General features: G+C 41.6%; 1 protein-coding gene across 1 annotated transcript in view; it reads left to right on the plus strand.

Annotated features, from left to right (window-relative positions):
• The first annotated feature begins 2,869 nt into the window (after positions 1-2,869).
• Positions 2,870-18,948, plus strand: part of LOC133401525 (mannosyl-oligosaccharide 1,2-alpha-mannosidase IC) — a 158,205-nt gene continuing 142,126 nt past the window's right edge. The window contains exon 1 of the mRNA XM_061674631.1: positions 2,870-4,479. Coding sequence (XP_061530615.1) covers positions 3,886-4,479 — 594 coding nt within the window. The 5' untranslated portion in view covers positions 2,870-3,885. The remainder of the gene's footprint in view (positions 4,480-18,948) is intronic.

Here is an 18,948-nt window from a genome sequence, read left to right on the forward strand (position 1 = left end):
AGGCGCAAGGATGACCGGAATTATGGATTGTGGATGTCTGCATTAAAGCTGTAGTGTGTTATTGTGAAGGACGGACTTTGGGGCAGGGGGGGTGCAGGCTCAAATTCTTGTCTTGTCTGGCATTAGGTGCACTCAAGCAGGAGTTCCTGGGATCCATAAAATAACATATTACAAACTAACATATGTTATATATTGTCATTTTAAAGAGTGCATCCCTAACGGGCGGACAAATAAAACGCTAACCAATTGAGCCACTGAGAACTGGAGTGGGGTACCTCATTTTTGTCATTTTACAGGAGAGCGATTTAAAGATTTATGGCTGCAATAAAATCTGTAGGATTTCTATTTCAGTGATTTATATGACAATGGTTACTTCTTTTGAATAGTTGTTTTTACAGAAATTGTGGTTTTGCTCAGATCTGAGGATTTTCCCAAATAGAATTATTTTGGACTTGGATCATATGGCTTGCACTTTTACCCTCAACTGAAATACTGTCATCATCATTACTTTCATACATTGGATCATCTATGTAGCCTGAAAGAAAAAAAAAATAGGGGTCTAAGTCCTCATTGCACTGGCGCCCAGGCTAAAACACTACTTACTTTCTGAGTCTTCTATCAATCTCTGAATTTCATGTTCAAGAGGTAAAGTATGGTTTCCTGGGCTTTGCCGTCTTTGGATTGGGAGTTGGCCCCGTGTTGCACTGATACATCAGGAAAAGTGCCGAGTGCAATCAAAGACTGCCTAGCTGTTAAAATTGGAACTAAACCTTGTTTTAGACAAGTATTCATCTGGAAGGGAAGCCTTTTCTCTAATCATCGCTGCATTTCATTTCAAAATGGCACAAATGGAGCGAGCACTCTTTAGTTCTCAGTGGCTCAGTTACTACCGTAGCTTCTGGCTGATTAAAAGATCTACAAATAAATATACAATCCGTGGATGAATAGTCCCCCCCCCCAAGAACAAATGGCATATTTTTAAAAAGTATTTAGTCACATTTTTTAAAGAGAATAAATTCATCTTTTTCAGACTGAAAGACACACAATTACAAGGATAAAGTTGTTTTTGGAAATCTATTGTTAAAATTGAACTTTTTCCCTTGTTAAATTTGGGCTTTAATATAATATTGTGACTTTATCTTACAAAAATACGACTATTTCTGTCAGATTATGACTGTTCATCGTAATACGTCTTTGTTCTTGTCCGTATTACGACGTTTTCCCCTTGAAAACAAATCTGACTTTATTCTCATACCATGAACACTTTTTTGTCTATAAAGAATACAACTTTTTTTAAATCATAACCAGGAATTATTTCTAAAAAATGGGCAACTTTTCAGGGATACACAATGGTTTCTTTGTTTAAGTGGCATTAGCATTAAGAGGGGGTCCTTGGAAAAAAAAATTCAACTATAAGGGGTCCCTGGACCATTAAAAACCTGCACTAAAGTCTTGAACGGATGCACCTGCTAGTTGCTACATGAATACAGGAAGTGCAAATGTGGACATTAAAACCAGTTATGATAATATTAAGAAAATCATGTGCACCTGACGATTACCAAAGCAACTTTCACTCTTGTTGTCTGGGTTTTATACTGTACATTTGCCACCATTCGCAGGGATAGGGACAGAGCCTTCCCTTGTAGAATGAAAAACTGTGAATAATAGACACTAACTACAGCGTTTTTCATTATAATTGCCTATATTAACAATTTTAACTGTAAATGCACCAAAGCTCTTTAGTTCCCATTGGGTAAACACACAGCGGTCCTCGAAAAGCTCCCACTCCCTTGGTAAAGTTCCTGCACTTTCAAGAGTCCGGGAACCTTTGGGACCTGGTCTGCAGACCTCCAATATGTCCAATTGGAACCTCTTATTTCCAGGAAGTACCAAGAATGAAAGGCGCCTCGAAATGGAACTGCAGCCCCTTTTCACAAGACTTAACCACACACACAAAGTCTGTGAATAAGTAATAATATCAAAATAGTTGCAGGTGCCCTCAGGGGGCTTCTGGTGAAGCAAAACAACAGTTTGTAGCCGCACGCCAACAGTCATTGAAGAGCGTTTTCCGTCCTTGTGACCAGCTGAAGGCTGTGTGACTAATGGATTTACACTAATGTGACATAATGAACATTTGTTTCGAGGAAGAAAGTCTCCCTCACAGTTCAGGATTCTGGGTTTGAATCCCGCTTTGGGAAGCAGGAAAGCTAGTCAGGAAAAGGGCCAACAAGGTAGGTCGGAACGGGACAAAGGAATCGGTGATAGAAAGCATTCAGGTTACGTCTGCCTCAAAGTTCTCGGTTCTGTGTTTGAATCCCGGCTCGGGAAGCAAGAAAGTAGCTAATGAGGGAGATTTAAGGAAGAAAAAGGACAAAAAAAGTAGGTCATGGGGAAAAGTGAATCAATTACAAGTGAAAAGGAAGGAATGGGGGGGAAAAAAACAATAGTCAATGTTATTATTATTATTATTTTTACTTAGTAAGTTTTTGACTCAGGCAAATATAATTGTTTTGATTGGGATCAAATGAAAATGTAAGGTTACATAAGTATAAATTAATTTAGCTATTAGAAGATAGTAATTTCTTTAAAGTTGGTCTAACCAGTGTATTTTATATATATATATATATATATATATATATATATATATATAGTTAGACCCTAGATTCTTTTGCAGTTCATCGACACACACTTGTTTATTTGAAGGTGTTGTATTTGTATGTCTTCCTTCTTCCAGCATAAAAGCATATCTCTCTCTCTCTCCCTCCCTCTCCCCCCCCCCCTCTCTCTCCCTCTCCCTCTCTCTTCCTCTCTCTTCCTCTCTCCCTCCCTCCCTCCCTCCCTCCCTCCCTCCCTCCCTCCCTCCAGCGGTGAAGGGAATGTGGATGCTCCGGAACCCGAATCAGAACCCTCCTCCGCCTCCTCTTCTTCCCCCGGCTGTGTTGTGATAAGCCGCTGCGTGGATCCATCAAAGGCATCCGAGCATCCCACTGGATCACTGAGTAAAGGAGGAGTAAGGGTGGGCTTCAATCCCCCTCTTCACTCGCGCTCTCTCTCCTTCTTCTGCTGCCCCAGCACCTGAGTTTGTGCAGTGTTTTTGCTCCACATCCTCCAGGCGAACCTCAGCGGCGCGAGAGAGCCGAGCGAGGCGCGGCTGAAGCGGCTACGAGCAACGGCGTGTCCCCCGCCCCACAGAGACCCTGTGGAGGGGTTTGGATATTTTCCCTTTTTTGTCGTCGTTGTTGTTGTTGTTGTTTATCGAGTCGGATAAGTTACGGTGGGACTTAAAATGCAGGCTTTCTTCCGTAATTTTCTCCGTTCCGTACCATCTGCCTATCGGCTCGCCGCGGCGTGCTGACGCCGGAGAAGGAGGGCGAAGAGCGGCTTGGCGACGAGGAGGAGGCGCCCCCCCCCCCCCCCCCCCCCACCCCTTTCCGTGAGCTCTGATGCTACAGCTGGATTCATGTCATCGTGGAGGGATTATACACCGATGAGAGTTTGTTATTGATAATTGTGCGTGTGTGTGTTTTTGTGTGCGTGTGTGTGCATCATGCATCTGCACACAACTTTGTCCACGTCTTCTCTGGTTCTGTTTTCTTAAGACAAGAGAGACAGAAGCTTGCAAGAAACAAACAAACAAACAAACAAACAAACAACAACAACAACAACAACAAAAACGCCGGTAGCATGCACCAGAGACGCTGCAGCCCGTCACTAAAGAGAGCCCGGGGTGGTGGGCTTGTGTTGCCAGCTCATTGCTAAAAAAGCTCAAGTGTTGCCTGGAAGCCAGGCCTTGTGCACAACCAACCAGCTGTGTGGTGAGAAAGAAAGAGGGAAAAAAACAAACATCTGAAGACTCCCAAACAGAAGAAGAACAAGTTGAACCAGATGGTGTTCCGAAAGTTGCCCGGCGTGTCTGCGTCAGGCATGGGGCTGCGTCTGTCGCAGAAGTTCGTCTTCTTGCTCTTCCTGTCAGGCCTGGTGACCCTTTGCTTCGGGGCGCTCTTCTTTCTGCCCGACTCGGTGAGGCTGAAGCGCATCTTCCTGTCCAGGAGCGAGAGCCAGCCGGCGACAGCGGCGGGTTCCGGCATGGCGGAAAACGATGCAGGTGAGCGCCCCAAGCGGCCCCGAGAGCAGGAGCCCCCGCGGGGGGTGACCTCCACCAAGGGGGAGAGCGGAGTCGTCGTGGCGGTCGGCGGCGGGACGGGCGGCCGGGGCGGCGGCGGAGGAGGAGGCATCGCCAGGTTTAAGGGTCTCGCCCGAAAGATGCCCCCGTCCTACGACGCCACCGAGGAACGTCTGGCCGGCGAGAAGGCGCAGGAGGACCAAACCCCGGGGTCAGAGAAAGCTTCCTTGCCCGACTCGGGCGCCGCCTTCGCCTACAAGAAGTTCCGCAGGTGTCTGCTGAAGCCGCCCCTCGGGAAGGATGGCGGCAAGCCCGGCGACCCCGAGACCAACGAGCGGCGGGAGAAAGTCAAAGAGGTGAGAGCCGATGTTTTGTGTGTTCACGCCATCGGACGGGTTTCTCTCCATGAGTTGTCAAAACAACACAGCAGATAACAGAATTAGTAATTACGATCCTGTCAAGGCGGAGGACGTTCTGTACGTCTTTTGTGGACTCTGTGGGCCACCAAAGACTAAGCGATCCGCTGCCAATTCCTGTTGCGCATCCAATAACGGAGCTGCAAGAGAGACGATAACCGTCCCCAAATGATCACAAACAGCATGTGACCAACCTCCCAAGGATAAAACATCCCAGATTGCTATTTTTTTTTGGAGGGGGGGGGGGGGGGGGGGGGGGATCATTAATGTCTTATACTTAAAAGTGACATTTAATTCTTCCCACTAAATAATTGCTAACAGTGAAGTAAAATAAAAATTGAAAGCAGCTGAATGCTTCTACCTTTCGAGCAGTGGCCGGCAGCCATGTATCGCTCCAGGGACCAAATCCAGATATCAGGTACCCGATATCCCCCCAGGTTCCATTTTGGGACCCTTGACATTTATGGATGTGTAATATACTGTACAATGAGTCCCTCAAAGGTTCCACTTTAGTACACCTGACGTTACACTTGTACAGCTAGGGAACACACCTTTTACTATTTTTGGAAAAGATACAAATGCTTGCCTTAGAGTGCAGTACTTAGTCGTGTGTGGTACATCGGAGTACAATGCACCTTGAGGAAGCTTGTAGTGTACCTCACTCACATCAGTGGGCAGTGGCAAAGGTGCAAACTGTTACCAATACTCAACCCTAGGGCCTCGATTTGTGGTGATTGTTTGCCAAAACAGCCCCCCTACCGTACCCCTCTTAACAAAGGTGAACACTCACGTATGCTTTTAGGGGTACTCCCCCTCAATGGTTCCACTTTGGTACCCCTGGGAGCATACCTTTGACCTTTTGGGCCGTGCAACAGGTACAAATGGTTACCTTGTTGTCCAGTAATTGGTAATTGGACCTGTAGGGAACACGGGTGTGTAATGTACCGTGACGGACCCCGATTGTACCTTTGTTTCTGACACCAAAAAGTATGCTTTTAGGCATTAATAAAAAGTACAAATGGTTTCCTGTAATTAACTCTGTGGTTTAAATTTTTGCCAATCCACTATATGTGGAAGGTCACTTGACCAACCTGGAACACGGAATATCTGACTTCCTGTGCATGCATTGCTAACGATCGTAACTAGGATTGATTACATGACTGTTTTGAAACCGATCTTGCTAAAATGTTTGTTTTCTTTATGGCTGTTGTCTTCGGACAAAGTTAAATACATGTACTGTATATCATTTATTTATACAAATATGACCTCACGCACGTAAACATGAAGCTCAAACAGCGTCTGTAGTTATCGTTGATGGCTCTGTGGTGACATCTTTTGTTTAAAAAAAAAAAAAAAAAAGACACTGTAGATGTTTAAACTTCCTACAGGTGTTTTGATACGGTCCCGTTCCCCACTGGGCCTCGGAAAAGGTACAAATGATTACCTTGGGGGCCACATCGGTCTGTAGTGTACATTGAGGCACCTCGATTGCATCCCTGTTTTTGTCACCCAAAATACTTTTGTCATTGGGCACGAGGAAAAAAGCAATAACCAAGACTTTCCCCTGTGGATAGGCGTTGGGTTTGTTGTACCCTTAGACACAGAAAGGGAGCCCTACTTGTACCATTTTGAGCCCTGGAAAAGGTACAAATGATTACTGGGCGTAGATGGTACCCAGAGGGGCGGAACAGGACCCCGAATGACTCCACATCTGTACCTACTCAAGGCCGAGCGAGGGGCTGGTGGGGGGCGGTTTCACGGGGCGGAGGGAGGGTACTAGTTTGAAGGGCAGCCATTGGCTGCCGTGCAGCCTTGTGACTTGGCTAAAAGCCGGCTTTCTCTGCCTGACACCCTCTCCCGCCGCGACACATGCCTCTCTAGCCCAACGGGGACGGGGCAGCGTGATAGCGGAGGTGTCGGCGGATGGCAATGGTCCCCGGACCCCTTCTCGCGTGCGCCGACCTCTCGGTGACTCAGAGCTTCTCCTTTGCACATAAAATGTCAGCGTGACTTTGCCCGTTAAGCTGAGCTCTGCGCAAGTTTTTCGTTCAGCCGCCGGCTCTGGTCATCTGAGGCTAAAGTGATTTTTCTACCCCTGCACTTCTGTTGCCAATTACATTTTTTGTTTTTTGGAGTGATTTCAGCCCCTTTTCGAAGACACTCTGCTTGCTTACTTGCGCAACTTTCTGTAGTGTTTTCCCTTCTGTCTGTCCTGATTCTCTTTTTTGGTTGTCTCTTTGAGGGCTTTGCCACAATTAAAAACTCACTCAACAACGTGAAATTTGGTAGGCATGTCGATCATGAGTAGACTCACAAAAAGTGTCAAGAAGCCATGCCCCAAAAACACAAAGGAAGTCTGCCATGTTTGTTTGAAGCAGTCATTTTCTCATTTCCAGGGCTCCTACAAAAAGGGAACTCGTCCTCCAGATTTACTCCCAAAGAGCCTGCTTTACCTTTGTGAGCATATCTAACATGAACACACCCACAAAATAAAGTCATGAAGCCATGCCTGAAAAAACAAGACCAAACATGAAAATTCTGCAATTTTAGTTTGAATCTGCCATTTTCGGGCTATTTTGGTCATTACCAGAGGTCCTTCAAAACGGCAACACGTCCTAGAGATTGTGTCCAATTGCTACTAAATTTGAAATGGACAGATAGCAGATGCTAAAATGTCAACTGTTTTATATATCGCCATTGCGTGATGGCAGAGCATGCCAGTGTAATTTGATGAGTCACTGTAAAAACAAGAAGTTGTAATGCCTCCACTCTAAAATTCAGCTCCCAAAACCTGTTTCACTAATCAATATGAAATTTGGTAGGCATGTCTATCATGAGTACACCCACAAAAACGTATCAAGTAGCCGTGCCCGAAAAAAACACAGGAAGTCTGCCATTTTGATTTGAATCTGACATCGACGAGGAACACCCTTTTTATTTAAACTAGTGCTATGTACGGGTCTTCTTTGTTTCTTGTACATCCAGTTTTACATTTGCCGCTAAGACATTAGGAAGGATTCTCACACTATTGGCTGCCACCAGTTAGTAAGCAGCCCCAACGCTTTCCTCCTCCATGTGTGAAACAAGGGACATTAATGGCCAGCTCACACAAAGTGACCGCCCGCCGCCAGCTACCCCAGGGGGATAACGGGCCGCCGCTGCCAAGCGACTATTGTGCAGTTTGCACGTTATTTGCTCAAAAACCGGATGAAGATAAGTTTAAAAAAAATAATAATAATTTCCTGTTCCTATTGATAGTCCTGTGATGCCCAAAAATACAGAAGTACGTTGAAGGTTGAAATTTTGCCTGAATGTGTCTGCCAAAGTTGAAGCAGTTTTTTGTGAACAAACAATTGAGTAAAAGCTGCGACCTTAGCTTCCCGCGCTTGCCTTAGTTTGTCATTTGTCATGAAAATTTTAAAAAGTTTTATGTGAGTTTTTACATGACATTTGTAGTTGATTTTGTGTGACATTAACATATTCAAAAATGTGGGCCATTAAATTTTAATGGTTTAATATAGGAGTGCTTTCTTGAAACGTTCCCTGTACAAGCCTTCAGGCCCTCATTGTCCTGCGACGGTGTGTTGGAAACACACACACAGACTGAAATGTACAAAAACACAGAAATACAAAGTGTGTTGGTACACATTACATTATACATTTATTTTAAAATTTAAAAAATCCCATTATTTTCTAGAGATAAATTGATGTATTTTTAATGTATTACTCATTTTATTTTTATTTTCATTTTATTGATATTTTTATTTATTTTACTTATTTATGTTTGTATATATTAACAGATATCTCTATTAATAAAGCAATAACTTAAAAATGATGTATTCATTTAGTACATTGTTTTATTTATTCTTCTTTTAATGTATTGATCTTGATAAATATAGTTGATATTTTATTATAGTTTTATAATATATTTAATATAGTTAATAAACACATTGGATATTAATAAAATACATTTATAAATGTTATCATTTTATATATTTTATATGTAGCTCTATACTAAAAAAATAAATTCAAACTAATCCGATATAGTTGAAGTGGTGTTGTTATAATCGTCCACTTCACTTGGCCTCATTTTTTATTTTTTTTTTATGATTTACTTCACATGCAACACTCTGGAGGAGGTCAAAGTGTAACCCAAACAATATCAACAGAGATAAGGTGGCCATAACTTGAAAACTACAGTCTTAAACATCCCCCTTAAACAGTCGGAATAACCAGCCAGGACACTTTTTTTTTTTAACACTGTGATCACCCTGTAACCCTCGTTCCCCACGCTCCCGCTGAGCCGGAACACATATTGCCGCTCATCTTCTTTTTTCTTTTCTCACCCTGGCTGTGCAAATGTCAAGACGTCTCAGAGGGCACCCGCCTTGTTCTTTCTTGCCTGGGCCACAACTGGGGGGGATTGGGGGTCTTTGCAACCTGTCATGCCGTCCACAGCTGCCTCACAAGAAGAAATTGACCATTAAATCTTGTTTCTGTGTGCAATTAATGCGTCTCTTTACACCTCACGGTCATGTGTGCACATATTCACGCCTGAGATTAATAACATTAGCAGTATGTGGTGTCAAGTGGAATGCAAATTGTTGATATTAAGGTGTAATAACAATCGATTTTGTGGAATTGATTGTTGATGAATAATGTCTTGGAATTCAAGGATGTAACTCAACTAGTTTTCTGTCTAAAGAAGCAGAAACCGTTGACGGGAAGCTGCTACATGCCAGTGTTTTTCTGCTTAATGCCATACTGGTATAGAAACAGGAGTTCAGAACATTCCGAGAGCACTTAAAGATGAACAATAATCGCACAAAAATAGAAGTCAATAATTAATTTTCCCTTTTAAGGCCATCAACGAAAGTTGACCTCACATGAAATGACTGATAAAGGAATGGTCTTAGCATTAGCATTAGCTAGCTTGCGTTGCAGTTCAGTTTTTGTATTTATTATTCTCATTAGCATAGAGACTAGCTTGAAGGCCTCGCTGTGGGAAAAAGACAATTCTCAACTCCACCTATAGGAAAAATGTAATGGGATGCCATTTAAAGTTGTATTTGAATTTCCACTTGTCAGCACAATGGAAATTGTCGAATTGATCGTCAAATTGTCAATGCATTAATCCGTTAGTTATCATTAAAATTTTTAGCATGTACGACAGTAAGAAAAGTGCAACTGAATGCCACTTCAAGTTGGAATTTCTATTCATCTGCACAACGGAAATTGTCAAATTATCACTCAATCAATAAGGTGATTTCCAAACTATTGGAAATAATGCAATAAGATGTTACTTTAGTCATAATTTATATTGGTCTACACAAAGGAAAAACTGAGCACCAAATTGCCAGTCAATTAATTAGTTAATTTTCTTTGTCGGGCACCCGCCTCTAGGAAAAATGAAATGGAATGCCACTTCAAGTCAGAATTAGTATTTGTCAAAACAATGGAAATCATCAAGCTGCGTCTCAAAATGTCAGCAAATGAATCAGTTAATTGTAATTTTCTCAAGCACTTGAAATATTTATTTGATATTACTTTAAATTGCAGAAAACGCTAAGACAGTTGTGTTTTTCCCTTGTTTTAAATGTTCTGAACTCCTGCTTCCACGCTCACGTCACTATTAATCCCTCCTGTAGTTCTGCCTTGGCGGAGGTCTAATGTCGATGAAGCCCTTAGCTGACGCCAAATTAGAATCAAAATCAGAATCATCTTTATTTTGCCAAGTATGTCCAAAAACACACAAGGAATTTGTCTCCGGTAGTTGGAGCCGCTCTAGTACGACAACAGACAGTCAATTGACAGAGAATACTTTTGAGACATAAAGACATTGAGAAAAACACTGAGCAATAAATGCATATAATCTAATCTAATATCATATAATATAATAAATACATCGTTGGAGCATAATCGTTCCCACAAGTAAAGTCCTCTTTCATTTTCCAAATGTGACTCATCAAATTAGTGCTGAGTAAAGAAGAAAGATGAAGTGGATACTTGTTATTTTTGTTGTTTTTTTTTTTATGGCGTCGTGTGCTAATCAGTATGTGTAGGTGGAAATATGTAGGGGAGGGGGAAAGAGGACACAGTTGGATAAACATTTGTCTGTTCTTTCAAGCAAACATGTGCTGTACAGCACCGAGTAACCTGCACGTACGCAAATAAATGGATTCAGGTTGTTTGTTTACACAGTGCAGATCCGAAAAGACCCCAAAGGCCAAAATGGTCACTCTGTGTCCTACATTAAGACATTTTTCCCTGTTTTTCTATTTCCAATGTTCCCTTTTTTAGATTTTCATATGTATTATATATTTAATTTGTATATTTTTAACATTCATTTTAATATTATATATGTATTTATTCATATTGTTAATTTGTTTTCAACAAGAATGTATTTATGTATATATATATATATATATATATCATATGTTTTAATTTTAATTAATTATTTAAAATTACTTTTTAAAAATTTTAATTTTTGTATTTATTTGTATTTTAAAATTATTGAATGAATTGCGTTATCTTTGTTTTTAGTTGTTTTTGTATTCATTTACTTTTCATATTATTTTTGTATTATTTTAAAAACAGTTAATTACTATTTTGTCTTGACAATTTATCATTGCGATTATTATTATTATTATTTTTGTAGAATACAAAAAGTAGTATCTTCGGCAGCAGCCCTGCACAAAGAACTTGTTTGGCTGATGAAGCGCTATCTTGGCATAGCGGCCCGTTTCCTGAGGCGTTTGTTGTTGGGTGACATTGGGACAGGAAGAGGAAGTACGTGGGTGTGGGCTGACATCTTTTTTGAAATTTTATTTTGGCTATACAGCACTTTTCACCCCAACCAGCCCGCTCTCTTCGCCATACAGAACTAATTTCAAAACATTTTTACCCCATGGGAAAGAGTGCAACATGAATTAATCCTGTTTAAATTTCAACGTTCCTAACAGCTATACAAGTATAGAAGAGAAGTTAACCACTCAATAATAAGACTAACATGAAGTAAAACTACTCAACCTTTTGTAGACAACATTTTTGTTGTCCTTTTCATCTGCCATTACCCTTTCAACTATGTGCTATGTATGTTAGCATCTGCTTACTAAACTTAGTTTGTGTTTTTATTTTTTAGAATCAGAGAGAAGAATAAGAAATTGAAGACACAATACAATATACCATAAATACAAAAAAATATAGGGCGGCACGGTGACAGACTGGTTAGCACATCTGCTTCTCAGTTCTGAGCAAGAACTACGGTGACCTTAAGGGTACAGAATTGCTACTTAAATGGATTTTAAAAAACAAAATGCATTAGTTTGTGAAATGTTTTCATTTCAAAATTTATGTAAATATGTTAATATGGGCGGCACGGTGGACGACTGGTTAGAACGTCTGCCTCACAGTTCTGAGGACCGGGGTTCATTCCTCGGCCCCGCCTGTGTGGAGTTTGCATGTTCTCCCCGTGCCTGCGTGGGTTTTCTCCGGGTACTCCGGTTTCCTCCCACATCCCAAAACATGCATGGTGGGTTGATTGAAGACTCTAAAAATTGCCCGTAGGTGTGAATGTGAGTGCGAATGGTTGTTTGTTTATATGTGCTCTGCGATTGGCTGGTAACTAGTTCAGGGTGTACCCCGCCTCTCGCCCGAAGATAGCTGGGATGGCCTTCAGTACGTCCGCCACCCTAGTGAGGATAAGTCGTTTGGTAAATGGATGGATGGACCAAAAATATTGTCTTTATACGTTTTTTTATTTTTTATTTTATTATTAGACTATATATTTAATTCATTCTATTGCTCATGTTGTACTGAGCAGCTGAACACTTTCCCATGTCGCAGTTCCCCTGACAACCTAGGAACCTCAAGAAACCCTATATCCTGTTCTATGGTTCTCGTGATACTTTTCTTCTTTGCCATTCCTTCTTATGATGGCAGTACCTTAAAAAAAAGCCAAAGAAAAAGCAAAATTCAGGAGCTTTTATTAAGTTTTAATTGACATTTGAAGCATATTTAGCCAGAAAATGTTCCCAGAAAATCAAAATTGTACTACTTTAGGTTGCGTTTTGCTTTGTTTTGGGTTTTTGTTGCACATGCTCAGATTGATGGCTCATAAAATGTCTGGCAAAGTCAACTTTATCTGCAATATGAAAAACACATTGGTGTTTTTATTTTTACGTCTTCCACATCGTTTGGGTTGTTGTAAGCATTGCGTCACGTAAGCAGCTCGCAGCCTTTTCCTGGTGACGAGGCCTGGTAAACAGATTGCAGATGTTCTTCCATTTGTTTCCCCCCAACAATAAAATCTTTTTTTCCCCCCCCTCAAACTTCTCATTTAAAATCCGGCCTCAGCAGTTTGTTTCGCAACTTGCAGCCTCCCTCCTATTTGGGATTCCAGCCTGAGGACTTTTTTTGCGTAATTCCCCAGTAAAAAAAGGAAGGAAAGTCTTTTACAAGGCTTATATAGGTGCAGCTCGGATTTCATCACCAAGACTCCCCCCATCCCCGCCACACTGTGATGTTGCAATAAGTTCCACGCAAAAGCCAATTTCTCGAGAGGGGGTGTCTCTTGCTGACATAATGGGGTCATTGTGAGGAGACCACCTAATCCCCCCCACCGCACCTCTATGTCTGAAGGCTCTCCATGACGCTCTAAAACAACATGTTTGATTGTGTTCCATCCTCTCTGCTAAGATGAAGCCTAAAATATGTTTCATCCATCCATCCATTTTCCTCCGCTTATCCGAGATCGGGTCGCGGGGGCAGCAGTTTCTTTTTTTTAATTTATTTATTTTTTTAATATACACTTTTCAGTTTTGTAGACTATGCAAGCAGGGCATGGCATCACGCTTGTGCGCAGCCTAGAACCGAGGAGAGAAGTCCCGAGTCGGCATCTTGGAAGTTCTCGGAGATGACGGGAGATAAAATATGCACAAGTTTAAAAAAAAAAAAACAACAAAGCCAAAAAGCTTTATTAACTGGAGCATGTGTTCCTAATAACGAGTCTCACGAACCTAATAATGTGTCCCGTGAGTCACCCAAGCATCCGATTGGATCGATGGTTAATCAACAGTTTGCACATACTCATTAATCGTGTTTAAAGACCTCGCGACACCGACCAATCGTGTCCTTTTTCTGCCACCGGTGCGACTATCTGCCATCTGACCTTGGAAGAAGAAATCTTTACGGGACACTAATGAGTGGCCAGCGCCACCATTTGATTAGCCGCCTAATTGCTGTAATAATGAGCAAATACACCCAGTGATGACTGAAACTCCCTTTATAAGCGCTCGGCTAATGAATGGCTATTAGCTCGCTGGTGCTGAAAAAGAAGGAAAAGTGGGGGGGAAGTGTGGGGGAAAGGGGAGAAACTCTGAGCTGTGTGGCTTGGTTTTGCGGTGACCACATTAAAGATAGTCAAAGGCCTAGCAAAATTGTCACGGTCTGATGTCACAACGCTGTTATCATAAAGTCCAATGACCTGCCATGGCCTGGCAGCTTACTCGAGTGTCGCCTAGAATCAGAGAAAGTCCCAAGCCTTTGTAAAAAACAAAACAAAACAAAACAAAACAAGGGTGACCACATTAAAATAAGGTGTTATCTGATGTGGTTGAAATGTTAACCAACAGCATGCTCAAGCACGGCCTAGAACCCAGGATAGAAGTCAAAGCCAACGTTCGAAACGGTTTTGTCCTTGGTTGTAGGTTAATGACTTGAGAAAAGTGTTGTGGTCTGATGTCACAACACAGCAATCATACGGATCAGTGGATATGGACGCGGTTGCATGGTCAAGCGCAGCCTTGAACCCAAGAGAGAAGTCGAGAGGCAGCGTTAGTGCATTCCAAGGGGAAAGAAAAACAATCAAGGGGGATCACATACAGTAAAAGGCAAAAAAAACAAAACATACCAGGGCATAATAGTATGCTCGAATACGGCCTAGAACACAAAAGAGAAGTTGAGAGCCTGCGTTAGTGCGTTATTTAAAGAAAGAAATAAGAATGACCACCTTTAAGTTTAAAAAACAAAACAAAAAAGGAGAAGATCCTAAGAAAAAGAGCTACCAGGGCATGGCAGCATTCTAGACATGACCTAGAACCCAAGAGAGAATCCAGATACAATGTGTTCTAAGGGGCTTGTAAAGGGGATTCGTCTTCCATTATAGGTGTAACACTTAACTAAAGTGCTGCAGTCTGAAGTCAAAATACAGTAATCATACAGACTAGTGGTCAACCAGGACCTGGTATCATGCTTGGCATTTTGGAAGTCTGCCTAGAAAAAAAACAAGAGACAAGTCCAGAGTCTACATTCTATAAAGGGTTCTTCCTTGATTGTAGGTCAATGGCTTAACAAAAGTGTTGTGGTTTGATGCACAACACAGTGATCATACGGACCAGTGGCCATGGCCCCGGTAGCATGCTCAAGCGTAGCCTAGAACCCCAGAGAGAATTTGAGAGACAGCGTTAGTGTATTCCAAAAGGGAAAAAAACAACAACAGCAAACAAACAAGGACAATCACATACAGTCAAAGGCAAACACAAGGCACATAAAAAAATGCTACTGGGCATAGCAGTAGGCTCCAGCACAGCCTAGAGCCCAAGAGAGAAGCTCCGAGCTAGTGGTCAAAACTCAAAGACTTAACAAAAGTGTTGTGGTCTGATGTCACAATTCAGTAGTCATACGGACTAGTGGTCTACCAGGACCTGGCATTGTACTCGAGTGCCGCTTAGAACCCAGGAGACGGGTCTAAAGTGAATCTTCCAAAGAAAATCAAGAAGTACAGATATTGTGCTAGAAGTGCAAGTGAGAACCAGGCTAGCCCCCCATGTCCCCTCGCCCCCTTTAGGCCCACTCTTACCCATTGAACACAGCCATGCATGTTGTTTTCTGACCAATTAGGCATCCATAAAAGCAGAGCGGTCCGGACCCGCCGGCTGGGGGTACTCGCAGTGTGTGCTGCTTGCATCTAGGCCAACTTCTTCCTCGCCTCTCTCTTTTGTTGACGGGGGCCGCAGACAGGGGGGGTGAAGTAGTGGGGCGAGTGGGAGTCAGTATTTTTTGCTAACATTCATTGTAAAACAGCGAGAAATAAAGGACACCTTGCTAGGGTATATGGCAGCATGCTCGAGCGCGGCCTTGAACCCAAGCGAGAAATCCAGAGTCGGCATTAGGTCGTTCTAAAAGTGTTCATTTTCCATTGTAGGTCAAAGACAAAGTGTTGCGTTGTGATGTCACAGCCTTGAAAAAAAAAAGTCAGGGGTTTAGAGCCAGCGTTAGTGCATTCTGAAGAAAAAAATGAACGAACAAGCGTGACCACATTAAGATGAAAAAGGTAAAAACAAAAATGAACAGTAACACACTACCAGGGCATGGCAGTATGCTCGAGTGCAGCCTAGAACTTAACAGGGAACCCCAGATCCATCGTTCAGTGCATTCTGCAAAAAAAGAAACAGACACGGGTGATCACATTAAAGGTGGTTAAAGGCAAAAACTAAAAAAGAGAACTCTACCTGGCCATGGCAACATGCTCAAGCATGGCCTGGAACCTGAGAGAGATTCAGGGCCAGCGTTGTGCATTCTAAAAAATCAGCAATTAAGGATGACCACATTAAAGGTGAACATGCAAAGCGAAAAAAGACTTTTGTAAAAGAACACGCGACCAGGAAGTGGCAGCATGCTTGAGCGTGGCCTAGAACCAGAGAGAGAGAGAGAGAGAGCGAGAGAGCGAGAGAGAGAGAGAGTGATCCAGAGCCAGTGTTAGTGCACTATCAAGAAAAAACTAACAAGGGTGACACCATTAAAGGTGGGGAAAAAAAGCAACAAAAAAAGGATACATTTTAAAGGCGCACAGCAGCATGCTTGAGTGTGTTCTAGATCCCAAGAGATAACTCCAGACCCAGTGATTGTGTGCTCAAAGGACTTCTTTCTAATGTCACAACACAGTCCATCCTACAGACCGCTACTGTATATTTAAGGGAAATACTCCACAGTCTCCGCTTCACTGCAGCGCTTCCGTTTTCTCGCTGCCCTTAAGCTCCTCAAGGATAAAGTTTGCCTCGTGTGCTTGTTAGCTTCATGCGTTCAATGCGGCACGGGTTTTGCAGTTTGAACGTGTGTAATGACACAGTTTCACAACAGGAAGTGGGTGGTTTCGGGCAGGAATTCAAGTGTCACAAGGCATCAGAGGCGATGTTTCATTTAAGCAGATGTCAGAGCCGCTCAACTTCTTGCCATATGCGAGTCTTTCTGGGCTAAATTGGATTATTATTATTTTTTTTTATTGTTTGCATGTCGATGCGTTGTTTCTGTGGAATAATGAAGCCACTGGTAACCAGACAAAACTTTTCTCAACATTCGGTACTGTGGTTAGATTAAATAGCTTAAAAAGCGATAAATACAATTCATTTATATTTGATTCTGCTGTCAAAAATATTTGTTCCAATATAGTAATAATATGTGTGTGTGTGTGTGTGTGTATGTATATATATATATATATATATATATATATATATATCAGAGATAGAAAATATATTTTCCTCTAGTTTGTTAATCTGGAATTTAAATAAATATATAATTGTATACATTTGCATTGGTTAAAAAAAACAACCTTCCCCAAAACTTCTGACATTTATTTTGCCTTAAATCAGATAAGCAGTCATAGTTTGTTAATCAATTATAATTGTAAATTTTAAAATGTCCAAATATAAAAATTTATAAAAAATAGATAAAATATCTGATTAAATATGAACTTCACCAGCAAAAATAGTGTATTTGCTTCTGATATATTTTATTAATTCATTAAAATTATATATAAACAAATTAAAAACCAATCATCCATTGACTTAACTGCCAAAAGTGTCAATGAATCAACTTGCAGATGCAACCTGAAATGTGCACTAACCTGCAGGATGCGCGGGCTCTCTCTGCGTCTTGGCTTTGTGTTCAAAGTGGTCCACATGAGAGTCATGCAAATGATCCAATTAGACGTTTTACATGTTAAGCGGAGCCATCCGTCTTGGCGGTAGGAGAGGACCTCCCCCCGAAACATGCCAGTCAGGTGGGCCAGAAGCTGCGCTATAATGAGCTCTTCTGGACTGAAATGTATCTCCACTAATAACCTATAGAGCAGAACCAGGTCAGGGTTTTCATTTTTCAGGAAAACGATCAAGAAACCCTCAGTATGTTCTCTTACAATGGAAAAGTTGAGAATGCTTTGGTACAGTATATTTTTGCTCTTTTCGAAGGTAAAATGACAATTGATGTGTTATCCAGAGAGGTTGGAGGGAAATTAAATGGTCCCTGAAAAAGGGTGCCTTCTAAACCAGAAGCTTTTCAGTGTTCAAGCTAAACGCCTGGAAAAACATACAATTTCAAGCACATACTGGCGCGTGTCTTCATGTGACTACCATGTTATTCATATGCCTGGGTTATGGGGGTGGGTGGCAAAACAGAAGCCAGCTTTTTTTCTTTTTTAGCAAAAACATATGTACAGAGATTTCTGGCACATATTGGCTATGTCTCATAATTGCCTCCTGTATTCCTCATAAAACATATACGGGGTTGGGTGGTAATACGGAAGGACGCGTTTTCTTACAAAGAAAACAACATTTAAAGCCTTGGCAAATATTTGCAAACATCCATGTAGGCATTTCTGACACAGAGGCTACTTGCCAGTCATGTGTGTGACAACAATCTGTTAACTGTTATTCATACTGTATGCCAAGGCTACAGCCTAAGGTGGCAGGATGGGAAGGAAAACCTTATCTTACAAAGATTAGCATTCAAGCCTGGCAAATTATTATTATTTTTTTTGCAAAAACATACATCCAGGAATATGTGGCACATAATTGGAATGTCCTACATGTGACAACAATCTCTTGTAGTTTTTATAGGGCATATGTGGTACAATGGAAAGAAGAAAGGAAGCCTATTCTTCGAAAGAACACATTCAATCCCAGCAAAATGTTTGCCAAAACATGCTTGCAGAAATTTATGGCTTGTACTGGCTCTGTCCTACATGTGACAACAGTCTCCTGTAGTTTTCATGTGGGGTAGAATGGCAAGTCAAAACAAAGCCTTTTCTTATGGAAGAAAAACATTCAAGCCCAGTACAATGTTTACCAAATCATGCATGCAGAGATTTCTGGCACGTACTGGCTATGGCCTACATATGACAACAAAACATATGTTTTTTTTTTTTTAAGTTTGTCTACAGTTCTGCAAAGACCATGCAGAAATTTCTGGCATATGCTGCATTTACCTGTTGAAAGAGGCTGCGTTTAGCTTGTTAGCCAAAATGCTAAATGTTATGTTACTATCCATGGTGCAAGATCAATCTGAACCCAAACAAAGGCTGTTTTACAGTTTTTTTTACTGTGAAGTCTGAAGAATTCGCATGGTAGTTGTTCG

This window comes from Phycodurus eques, chromosome 4, assembly GCF_024500275.1.
Source record: "Phycodurus eques isolate BA_2022a chromosome 4, UOR_Pequ_1.1, whole genome shotgun sequence".
Lineage (NCBI taxonomy): Eukaryota > Metazoa > Chordata > Actinopteri > Syngnathiformes > Syngnathidae > Phycodurus > Phycodurus eques.